At 38.2% G+C, this 13024-nt stretch overlaps 1 protein-coding gene across 2 annotated transcripts in view; it reads right to left on the reverse strand.

Moving 5' to 3' along the window:
* LOC105497691 (RNA polymerase III subunit B) overlaps window positions 1-13024 on the reverse strand; it is a 136732-nt gene that overhangs the window by 51400 nt on the left and 72308 nt on the right. For both annotated transcript variants that reach the window (XM_011768973.3, XM_011768974.2), the window contains exons 18-19: window positions 12510-12608; window positions 5723-5850 (exon numbers count right to left, since the gene is read on the reverse strand). In XM_011768973.3, the coding sequence (XP_011767275.1) occupies window positions 5723-5850; window positions 12510-12608 (227 nt within the window). The remainder of the gene's footprint in view (window positions 1-5722; window positions 5851-12509; window positions 12609-13024) is intronic.

Genomic DNA, 13024 nt, shown 5'->3' on the forward strand with positions numbered 1-13024 from the left:
CTTTACTCAGCTGGAGACAAGGGTTTAGGCAATGTCCCACCAGGCTGCCAAACATGTCTTCTGAAACCTGAGACACGCATTATTATGCAGCAGGGAAACATAAATGGCTGCACCTCTAAACAATGGTGAAAGAGACTGGATCCTGCTATAAATTGTGCTAACAGGCCCAGAACATAATTCTCAGGCATTACAACTGACCACTGAATGGATGAACAACAAAATAGTTTAGCAAATGTTTAGTGCTTATGACATCAAAAAGTTTTCTCTAAAGGCTTTTCAAAAAACTTGTGATAGTATACATATACGTGCATTTTTAGCAGCACTGACTATGGGTGTGTAAGTTAAAATGTTAAAATAGGATTTATAAACTATTCTATGTCATAAAACTTCAAAATGCTATCAGATTCCCAAATTTTTATAAAAATAATGAATGGCTGACTAACCATTTTGCCAAGAAGCAATAGGCAAGCAAATGATAGGGCCTGTCTGTGTGCAGCACATGCTCAAACTCTGATTCCCCTATTACTATTTTCAGCTTCCTTAAAAAGGGAGACCACTCATATATGGATTTTCTTTTGCCTCTACTGCCCCTGAGACAGCAAGACCAATCTCTCCCTTCCTCTACACCTCAGCCTACTCAGTGTGAAGACGACGAGGACAAAGACCTTTATGATAATCCATTTCCACTTAAAGAATAATAAATATATTTGCTCTTCCTTATAATTTTCTTAGTAACATTTTCTTTTATCTAGCTTATTTGAATTGTAAGAATATAGTATATAATACATATCACATACAAAGTAAGTGTTAATTGACTATGTTATTGGTAAGACTTTCAGTCAACAGTAGGCTATTAGTAATTAGCTTTAGGGGAGTCAAAAGTTATACATGGATGTTCAACTGTGAGAGGAGTTGATGCTCCTAACCCCTGTGCTGTTCAAGAGTCAACTGTAACACTGGTTGAGCATCCTTAGCCAAAAATCCAAAGTCCAAAATGCTCCTAAATCAGAAACATTTTGAGCACCAATATGCCGCCACAAGTGGAAAACTGCACACCTGACCTCATGTGATGGGTTGTAGTCAAAACTTAGTCAAACTTTGCTTCATGTACAAAATTATTAAAAATATCATATAAATTATCTTTAGGCTACGTATATAAAGTGTATATGAAACTTAAACGGATTTCATGTTTAGACTTGGGTCCCATCCCCAGGATATCTTATTATGTATATGCAAATATTTCAAAATCCAAAAAAATCCAAAATCTGAAACACTCCTGGTCCTAAGCATTTCAGGTAAGGGATATTCAACCTGTAATAAATAACAGAGCCCCTGACTTAAAGGGGCTTATAATTTACATTCTACCAGAAAAGGCAGCCTGATCGTGATCCACAATGGACAGGAAAAAAATGAGAAAAGAAGTTAGTTTTGGTTGAGAAGAATTTTAGTAAGCTTTATAGGTAACATTACATAGAAGACATAGAAAACCTTTTATATGTTACTCAACAAAACTGGGATTCGGCTTCCTTGTCAGAACAAAAAAAAGTATGTATTATATTTCAAAGGATTATTATTATGATTTAAAAAAAAAGGGGGCTGGGCATGGTGGCTCACACCTGTAATCCCAGAACTTTGGGAGGCCAAGGCAGGCAGATCACATGAGGTCAGGAGTTCGAGACCAGCCTAGCCAACATGGTGAAACCCTGTCTCTACTAAAAACAGACACACACACACAAAATTAGCTGGGCATGGTGGCGTGCGTCTGCAGTCCCAGCTACTCAGGAGGCTAAGGCAGGAGAATTCCTTGAACCCAGGAAGTGGAGGTTGCAGTGAGCTGTGATTGTGCCACTGTACTCCAGCCTGGGTGACAGCAACACTCCATCTCAAAAAAAAAAAAGAATGTATGTATGTAAAGAATTTGGACACTCAGTAAGTGGCAACATTATTTATAACCAATATTAACAATATTAGTAATAATAAAAATACATATCTTATTACCCTATAATATCATTCATTCTACCTCCCACTCAAAGCTACATACTAAACTTAGAGTACTCAACTGTACCTCCGTATATATTCATTGCTAACATTCTAGTCTTAGAAAATACCACACAAGCTTATACCTAAAATAGCTACAATAATTAAAAAAATTTTTAACCAATAGCAGAATTTGAAAAATAATTTCCAGGGTAATTTGGCCAAAACATTTTTTGCATTTGTACCCTCAAATGGACAAAGAATAAATATGCTAAAAATCAAATCAAACAGAAAGGGGGAGGTGTAGGATGAAATAAAATTTTATGAGGATCTTTGTATATTGTGTTTTTAGTGTCTCAAAATCCTCCAGCCTATTTCTAGTACATCTCAGCCTACTGTAAAGTGGGGAACAGAAAGGAAGAAACTATCTACTTAGGAATAGAATCTATTGAAAACAAATACAAAAACAGAAGCTGCATTCGCTCCTGAGCTTAGAAAACAGTCCCAGTAGTTTGCAGTTGAAGCGGGAAGGGGTAGTGAGAAGGAGCCACTGTTGAGGTCTGCGAAGGTCTGTGCTGCATATTCATTAATTGAGCTGATAGTAACTGAATGATCCTTTTACACAGGAGAAAGTGTTCCACTAGAGGATTACCAACTAATGAATGGGCAGGATATGAAAGTGTGGCTCATGTGAACTTGGCATCGGGCGCCAATGAGATGACACAAAAGGTGGCTCCAACACATAGCCCTTCCTGGTAGTGCTGAGTGAGTGACCTGGAGATCCAGCCATTTCCAGATGTCCACCTGACTTTCTTGCTCTGAGCCATGTCACAATACACACACAGCCATATCCATGGAGAAGTGCTTCTCAGTGGCACAGTAAGGTGCTGTGTGGGAACTCGAACTTTATTAATAACTTAAAGCGCCTAAGACTGAAGAAACACCCTCTGCTGGTGTTTTATCATGGATTAGCTCCCTCTTACATACAAGGTAAGGCTTTCCATCTCTGTGGTTTGTGGGTCTCCTTCGTAGTAACAGAAAATGACTTTCATTTCTTCACTCTCTTGTGGGGTAGTGGGAGGGATAGTAGGGAATGGTAGAGAGCAAATTTTCCAGATTGGCTAGAATATTTAGTGAATTAATTGTGACCTACTATCTTCCATGTTATAAATGGACCAGACCAGCAGACAGATGACTAGCAACTAAAATATTATTTTAGAAAATCCACATAGAATCTCTGAATTTAAATAATCTTCAGCAATGGCTCATAGTAAAGACAGGATAGAGTGTGAGTTTTAGTTATCAGCTGTCAAGACTGCAAGGAATTAAACCGATCCAGAGAAGTCCTACTTAAAGTGCAAAGTCTGCATTACAGACCTGGGTATCTGCTGTGGGTTTTCTCCCTCTGCCGACCTTTTTCCTTTTGTCGTTTTGCAAGCAGACTTTGCTCAATACTTCTGCAGCTATTTCAGTGTCCACAGAGAAATGCTGCTGTGTTATATGCCAACTCTAAATGTACTTTTATCTCGCTGCTTTTCTTTCCAGTCAGGTGTTTTATAATAACAAACAGTAACAAAGGCTTTTTTTTATTACTTAAGATATTCAGTGGCTTTTGTCTTCCTAGCGTCAGCAGTAACGTCAGAGGATTGTATCCAAGGAGCTAAATGTGCAGGACCCAGGGTCAGAGCAGCTGAATACACCAACCTCAGAAAACACAGACAATGAATTGCAAATGACACTCAAAACAAAACGAGAAAAAAAACCTTCACACAGAAAACTACAAAAGAACTCTACAGACACTGAATTGGCTTTCTGTACACACTGATCCTGCTTAACTGTGTGTGGTAACTAACCAAACGTTTCAGATACTCATGGCCACATATAAAGGGTTTTTCTTTTCTTTTCTTTTCTTTTTTTGTGGGAAGCAGAGTTATAAAAATAAAAATATTATTTCTTTCTTTCAAGTCTATTCTTTATTTTTTAAAAAAGCTTCACTACATGGAGATAGCTGCAGCTCTCTCTGTTTCGATCTTCAAACACACTAAAGAGTGGCATTAGCGATGAAGTGATTAGTCTTCCGTTAATTCTGCTGAAGGTTCCACACAAAAGGTGTATTGTTTCAGCTGGGATTCACATCATGAAACAAAATGGTTTGGTAAACCCAATAGAAGTGATAGCCCTTTCATGACACACAGGGTTCAGTACTGTATATTTCAACTTGTTAGCAAGTCAGAAGCACAAGCGGGAAATCAGCCTACACCGCTGCTGAGGATGAATGGAAAGGCTAAATTGATGAGCTGCTGTTTAGATTTTCCCACTGGGAATGATTCTCAACTGTCCAGGCATTACATCATTCAGGTAAATACTAGCAGGATAAAATGCTTTTTATTTCTTGGTAGCTAACCAGAGGGCAATATAAAAACTTGAAAAGAAATATATCTACTCTCTATCCATAATGAAGAAATAGGGTTTCTTAATTGCCAAGCTATGGTCAGTTGCAGCTGGTTGTTGGTAACGGAAGAGCTAAATGCATTCCGGTTGTTACCCAAAGGCAATGCAATGCCTCCCTCTCTACATTTTTACAGTTTCTTTATGAAGCCCCTTGCATCATACTTTAAATCAGAGATGGCAATCATACTGGTGTCATGGGCATATATGAAAATAAAATTTATTAAATATATTAGGATTTAAATGATTTTAAAAAACATTTCAAAAAGCTTTATAAGTAAAACTTTTTTTGTGGCGGGTAAGGGGGCACCAGCATTCTCTCTGTATTACCTTCAAGATAAAACTCAAACTCCTCAACATATGGCACTTCCCTTTCACGCCTCTGTACCATGCTACACTAGGCAGCCACACCAAAGAACTGAGACCTCTTATGCCATACTTGCTCACACTTCCATACCTTCAAATATACTCAGTCTTCTAAGACTCAGCTCAGCTCTACCCTTCAGAAACAACCCACTCTTACTTTAAGTGACCTTCCTCCTCTAATTTTCTTAGATTTTGGTTTTCAAATACAGCATTTATTATACTAGATTGGGTTACTGTTTTATTTGTTGGTCTCCTCTACTAGACTCTGAACTCCCTGAGCACAGGACTCTGCCTCATCTCTCTATTTTCAGGCTCCAGCCTCATGTCTAGTCTACAGTTATGCTCAATAAATGTTACAAATGAATAAATAAATATATGAAAGGAAGAAAAAGAGAAAGAGGAAGCAAAATAAACTCAGGAATCAGTGTGACATGAATTGGGTAAGTTTTAGGAGATACATTAGCAATTGCAAGGGTATAATGGGTTCGGGGATTGTCAACCAGGCAATTACTAGGTACATTTGAATAGACATCGTACATCTTTATCTGTTTTTTTCTCCCTCTTCCTCCTTAAGCTTGAGTTTTTCTGCCCTTTCTCCCATCTCTCAAGGTTAACAAGTTACATCTTACAGGGCTTTTCTCTTTACATTTATCCCTCTTAATTATGTGACACTAATTATATATTGCTTTGTTTTCTTGAAGGAAACAAGTTTAGAGAGGTTTTCTCCATTTTTGTTTAAGCTTTAGACATGGCAGGGCACCAAGCCTTGCAGAGTTTCATACGTAACTCCCTGGGCTTGGTAACCCTCCGGTGTTCCCAGTGCCTGATTTGTTTAAACATATAATACTGGTGAAGCAGGAATAAAGGTGTAAGATTTTTTCCAAAAGTATTTCCAAGTATTTAGAACCAACTTTCAAGAAGGAAATCTTACCCATGGCTTGTTTCCCCATGGCACACTGGTAAGTGTTTCTCGGTGACTGGTTATGGTGAGGGTATGGGATCAGTCCAGCACACACGCCGAGAAGAGTGAAGGGCTCAATCTCCAAGTGGGTGGTGTCTCTAACAAGTTAAGTAAAAATCACATATCTTAAGCATCAAGTACAAAAATAAATTTCTCTTAAAGGGTATAAAAATATTGTTATTTAGGTCCTCAGGGGATTTATATGTCAATAAAATTTGATGCTAGTAAAACTGGTAAAATAAAAACATACTTAAATAAAATACAACAAAATGTAAGAACTTGTAATTCACACATAAATTACTATATTCAACATATAGAAATACATCAACAATATCCACATGGATGAGTAGACTGCTTTTCCTCATTCTTCTAACATATATCAATGAGCACATTGTATCACCATTTAAGAGTGGAATATACGTCCTTTAAGAATAGTTACTAGCTGGGCACAGTGGCTCACGCCTGTAATTCCAGCACTTTGAGAGGCCGAGGCAGGTGGATCATGAGGTCAAGAGATCGAGACCATGCTGGCCAACATGGTGAAACCCTGTCTCTACTAAAAATACAAATTAGCTGGGTGTGGTAGCGCGAACCTGTAGCCCCAGCTACTTGGGAGGCTGAGGCAGGAGAATTGCTTGAACTCGGGAGGCGGAGGTTGCAGTGAGCCGAGACCATGCCACTGCACTCCAGCCTGGCGAGACAGCGAGACTCTGTCTCAAAAAAAAAAAAAAAAAGAATAGTTACTATAGGCCGGGCGTAGTGGCTCATGCCTATAATCCCAGCAGTTTGGGAGGCCTAGGCAGGTGGATCACTTGAGGTCAGGAGGTCAAGACCAGCCTGGCCAATACAGTGAAACCCTGTCTCTACTTAAAAAATACAAAAAATTAGCCACGCATGGTGGTGGGCACCTGTAATCCCAGCTACTCTGGAGGCTAAGACAGGAGAATTTCTTGAACCCAGGAGATGGAGGTTGCAGTGAGCCAAGATCTTGCCATTGTACTCCAGCCTGGGCAACAGAGCAAGACACTGTCTCAAAAAAAAAAAAAAAAAAAGAATAGTTACTATAGACCCACAGGGACCAATACCATAGCCACTAGACACTAGATAACTGTGGCTACTGAGCACTTGAAATGCTGGGCTAGTGTGACTGAGAAACTGAATTTTTTTTATTTTACTTAATTTTAATTACTTTAAAATTTAAAACTCAAATTGAAATTTAAATAACTCAGTTCAGTTACACAAAACCTTTTATCTTGGAACAACTCACATTTATGAATCTTTTAAAAGTATAAATGTTATGAAATGAGATCTAGTATTTCTGATAAAAAACTGGCATCCAAATTGAAATGTGCTGTAAGCGCACACCAGATTTTGAGGACTTATAGTAGGAAAAAAAGTGTAAAGTAGCTCATTAGTTTTATATTAATTACCTGTTGATAATATTTTGGATATAGTCACAAATAAAACTATTATTTAAAATAATTTTACCAGTTTCTTTTTACCTTTTTAATGTGGCTATTAGAAAGTTTGAGGTTATATAGGTGGCTTGCATTTTATTTTACTGGACAGCTCTGCTATGGGTAGTATTGGACACAAAGTAAGATTTTACCTAGTAGATGTCAGAATCTTGGTTACTTTCACAATATATTTCTGTAGAAAATTCAGTTTTTTGGCCAAATGATGAAGCAACTCAGTTGTGTTAATACGAAAGAGTACTCAGGTTAATTATAGGTATTTGTGGAAAGTAACAGATGTGTCATCCAGGATCTGTGATCTCTATGGACCTACTATTTTTCCCTCAAGCGCTTGTGAAGTGTAACCTTAAAAATGTCAGTGGTTTACAGCACCTGTGGACCGAAGTGATGTCCAATAAACCAGATCCCAACCCATCAATGGAATGTACCTGGTAAAAGATCTCCCATTTATCCAGTTTTTCATCTATTTTTTTTTCCCAAAACACATGTATGAAATTATGTCCCTAGTTTGGTGACAGAAGGTGCCTTCCATGTAGTTCGTGAAGAGTACTGTTTTCACCTTATGACTTAACAGAAACCCAATCCTCTCAGACAAGCAGGAAGGGAAAAGACTTCCTTTGTCAAGCAGGAAGGGAAAAGACTTCAGGTTTTGTTTTGCTTTTTTCTTTAAAGAACATCAGCTTATAGCTACAGTTTATAGTCTAGAAGAAAACAGAGTTTCTTTTAAATATACTGCTTTGTTTAAATATTGGCCAAGTTGACATTCTCCATCTAAGTAGAAACTACTTTTACAGATGTTAAGATTGGATTGAGTTGAAAAATGAAAAGAAACATCTAAAGTTTTTTTCTTTTATGGTGACAACATGCATAAACTCATATGTATCTAATAATTACTAGACATCCAAACACTCTAGATCCTGATTTTACAAAAAAGAAAATCATTCTCTTTAAAAGCATCAGTTTAGAAACTGAACAGGAATTGGGAGATTTCTTTTTTCTTTTTTTTTTTGAGACGAAGTTTTGCTCTTGTTGCCCAGGCTGGACTGCAATGGTGCGATCTCGGCTCACCGCAACCTCCGCCTCCCGGGTTCAAGCGATTCTCCCACCTCAGCCTCCCGAGTAGCTGGGATTACAGACATGCGCCACCACATCCAGCTAATTTTGTATTTTTAGTAGAGACGGGGTTTCTCCATGTTGGTCAGGCTGGTCTCAAACTCCAAACCTCAGGTGATACACCTGCCTTGGCCTCCCAAAGTGCTGGGATTACAGGCATGAGCCACTGCACTCAGCCGAGATTTCTTATTCACTGCGTATAAAGCACTTAAATTTAGTTAGAATGAAAACTAAGTAACCTGTTGTTTATAACAGTAGAACAACTGGAAACTACCTAAATATTCAACAGTAGGGAACTAGTTAATAAACTAAATACGTGTAGGTAGATAATGTAATAACAAACGGCAATTAAAAAATATATATATTTATATGTATACAGTCACACACCACAAAACATTTTGGTCTACAACAGACTGCATAAATGATGGTGGTTCCAAAAGATTATAATACTGCATTTTTACTATACCCTTTCTTTGTTTAGATATGTTTTGATACACACTTACCATTGTGTTACAACTGCCTACAAAGTTCAGTAGAGTAATATGCTGTACAGGTTTGTAGTCTAGAAGCAACAGGCTTTAGCATATAGTCTATGTGTGTAGTAGGTGATAGTGTGTGACAGACACCATCTAGGTTTGTTTAAGTACACTATGATATTCACAAAATGAAATCACCTGACAACAAACTTCTCAGAATGCATCCCCGTCATTAAGTGACATATGACTGTGTATACAAATATACATGTATATAAATATATATACTAATATGGAAAATGTCCAGAGTATACTGGTTAAGTTTCAAAATCAAGGCACTGGAAATGTTTTCACTGTTTTATACACACACATTGTGTGGAATCATGTGTGTATGTTTATACTCAGAAAAAAAAATCTAGAATAATACATAAGAAATTATTAGCATTGGTGACTTCTGGAGGGTAGAGTCTGGTGGGATGGGAAAGGAAGGGAATTCATTCTTTGTGCTTCATGCATTTCTACATTTTAAAAAACGTAAGTATGAATTAAATAATATAAAAACTTCTAGATTTTTAAAATGAAATTAATTTGATGTATGGAATAGCTTGGTAATTGGGTAATGCTGAGAGTTATATTCATTTACAACAATGAAAAACCAGATGAAAATCCCTGCTTTCATGAAGCTTCTAGTGAGGGGAGATAGACAATATATAGATACATCAGTAAAATACCAATTTTACTCTATGGTAATAGGCACAAGAAGGAAAAAAAAAAAGTAGTAAAGAGGAGTAGATAAGATAAGAGTTTCTACTTTCAACAGAGTGGTCAGAAAAGTCTCAAGAGAAGGAGACACCTGAGTGAAGACCTGGAGGAGGTGAAGCAGTGAGCCATGTAGGTATGTGAGAGAGTGCTCCAGGCAGAGGAAGCAGCCAGTGCAAAGGTGCTAAGGCAGAGGCATGCCTGGAATATTCGGAGAAGAGGCCAGTGTGGTTGAAACAGGGAGCGGGGAGAGGTAGAAATGGGAGTGGGCAGATTGTGCAGGAACTGGAAGGCCTCTGTAAGGACTTCTGAGGGAGATGGAAAGCCCCTGAGGGATGTGAGAAGAGAACGGACATGCCCCCTCTACTCTATTAGGAAAAGACTGTATGGGAACAGGTGTCAAAATAGGAGGCTTTTGCAAAAATCCAGGTAAGAAATGGAAATGGCCTGGACTAGGTGATGGATTGAGGTAGTGAAAAATAGTTCAGATTCCAGATATATTTGGAAGGCTCATATGATGAGCTAGGGATTGATGTCGATATAGAGAAAAAGGGTCAGGATGGAAATAGAGGGTTTTGTTGGCTTGAGTAATACAAGGATGGAACTGTCATTTATGGGGCTACTATAAAATAGTTCTATTTTATACTCAGGATATGTATCTATATCTACATATTTTTTGAGTCAGGGTCCCACTCTGTTGTCCAAGCTGCAATGCGGTGGTGTTCCAAGTATAGCTCACTGAAGCCTCAAAGTGGACTCAAGTGATCCTTCCACCTCAGCCTCCCAAGAGCTGGGATCATAGGTGCACACCACAACACTCAGCTAACTTTTTTTTATTTTTAGTAGAGATGAGGTCTCACTGTGTTGGCCAGGCTGATCTCCAACTCCTGAGCTCAAGCAATCCTCCTGCCTTAGCCTCCCAAAGTGCTGGGATTATAGGTGTGACCCACCACACCTGGCCCTCAGTCAATTTTGAAATGAGGGGTACAAAACAGTACTTTGAGAGATTCACATCTTTAAGGAAGAAAAATTCTGACTAAAAAGCACTATTTACAAAGTGCAAAAAATATATATATTTGCAATATATATATTGGCAACAGGGTCTTGCTCTGTCACCCAGGCTGGAGTGCAGTGGCATGAACATGGCTCACAGAGCCTCCACCTCCTGGACTCATGCAATCCTCCAGCCTCAGCCCCCTGAGTTACTGGGACTACAGGCCTGCACTACCACATCTGGCTAATTTTTAAGTGTTTTGTAGAGACGGGGTCTTGCCATGTTACCCAGACTGGTAAATTGTAATCTTTTAAAAAGTAATATATTTCATTTGGTAGCAGAAAACAGAAAAGTTTTTCTTTTTCCTGTTTTAATACATAGGTTCTCAGCCAGGCTGGAGTGCAGTGGCACGATCATAGCTCACTGTAACCCATAACTCCTGGGCTCAAGTGATCCTTCCACTCAGCCTCCCGAGTAGCTAGGACTACAGGTGTATGCCACTGCGTCTGGTTAATGTTTTATTTTTATTTTATTTTTTTAGACATAGGGTCTTGCTATGTTGTCCAGGCTGGTCTCAAACTCTTGGCCTTAGGCAATTCTCCTGCCTCAGCCTCCCAAAGCACTGGGATTACAGGGGTGAGCTGCTACACTGGGTCAGAAAAGTACTTATTCTTGATTGAAGACATAAATAGTTATCAGGTGGTAGTATTAAACTCTCTAGCAATATATCTGCAAGAATTCCAATTTCAGGTAAATGGCACATCAGTCACATGCATCAGACAGCAGGTTATATAGATGTTCTTTAATGTACTCCAAATGGAACACAGACACTTCTAAAAATATTGTTCAAGAAGAAATATTGTGAACATACTATCAATTCAAGTGTATACTACACATAAACTTAGAGATAGTTTTTGAACAGACTATGTAGAGAACTCCTGTACTGACAAGAATTCAGATGTCCATGGACAAAATCATCTCTAAAAGAGGTAAGTATATTTTTATACAGCTTAATTCATTAGTTCAATTTTGGCAGTAATCAAGTATTAAAATCAGAGAAACAACTCCTTTTAAAAAAATATACATTAAGGCTGGGCATGGTGGCTCATGCCTGTAATCGCAACTACTCAGGACACTGAAGTGGGAGGATCGCTTGAGATCAGGAGTTTTAAGCTTCACTGAGCTATGTTGTACCACTGTACTCCTTCTGGGTGACACAGCAAGACCCTGTCTCAAAAAGCAAAACAAAACAAAAAAACCAACTCTCTCTCTCTATATATATATAGTTATCTATCTATGTATATGCATATATCTCTCTATGTATGTATGCATGTGTGTGTGTGTGTATATATATAAACTGTCACATGAATAGGAAGGATAATGAAATATAAAGATGACTTGTTAGCTGCTTTGTAATACTCTTCACTGGGATAAATGATGGGTTATACTCTGCTATAAAATTGTATATTTCTATATGGTACACACAGAAATATACAATATACTTATATACCATGAAATACTAAGCAGCCATAAAAAGGAACGAGATCATGTCCTTTGCAGTTATGTGGATGAAGCTGGAAGCCATCCTCAGCAAACTAACACAGGAACAGAAAACCAAACACCGCATGTTCTCACTCATAGGTGGAAGCTGAACAACGAGAACACAGGGACACAGGGAGGGGAACAACACACAGCGGGGGCCTGTTAGGGGGTTGGGGGAGGGAGAGCATCAAGATAAATAGCTAATGCATGCTGGGCTTAAAACCTAGGTGATAGGTTGATAGGTACAGCAAACCACTATGGCCCACATTTACCTATGTAACAAACTTGCATGTTCCAAAAAAAAAAAAAAAGATTGTATGTTTCTAACAGTTCCTGTCAAAAGAAGTTAGTTTCTATAGTCAGAAAAGGTTTTAATTACAGTTGCTATGGATTCTACTTACTTATTAATTGTGTGTTCGTACAGTGCAATGTTACAATCATTTTCTTCATTCACATCTAAATATTCAACCAGACTCTCATGTAAGAAATCTTCAAAATTCCTGGGAAAATATTGGTGAAAGAGACATCATTAAAAAGCATTTTCTGCAGTATTTTATATAACAACAGGAGATACCGGCTTTCATTTAGGCCCAAAGCACCTTTCTCTCCCAGAGGATATCATTACATTGAGATACCTGAAACATGTTATTCTCAGCTCACACAGTAACCACAAATTGCTGAAATAAAAACAGCAAAGTGTCTGTCTGTAACTCTTGTCAACCTAGTCCCCACTTCTTAAAAAAAAAATTCTGACCTTAGAAACCTCATGATGAGACCCACAGTGTCTACACTGACACATGATGTAAGTCCCTTTCTTACCAGAAACACTTGTGTACTAACTGACTTCAAGACTATGTAAGCCTTATGATCTAAATTGATGAATATTTTACAATGTCCAAGCAAGTTCACATGGAGC

This window comes from Macaca nemestrina, chromosome 10 (assembly GCF_043159975.1).
Source record: "Macaca nemestrina isolate mMacNem1 chromosome 10, mMacNem.hap1, whole genome shotgun sequence".
In the NCBI taxonomy this organism is placed as follows: Eukaryota; Metazoa; Chordata; class Mammalia; order Primates; family Cercopithecidae; genus Macaca; species Macaca nemestrina.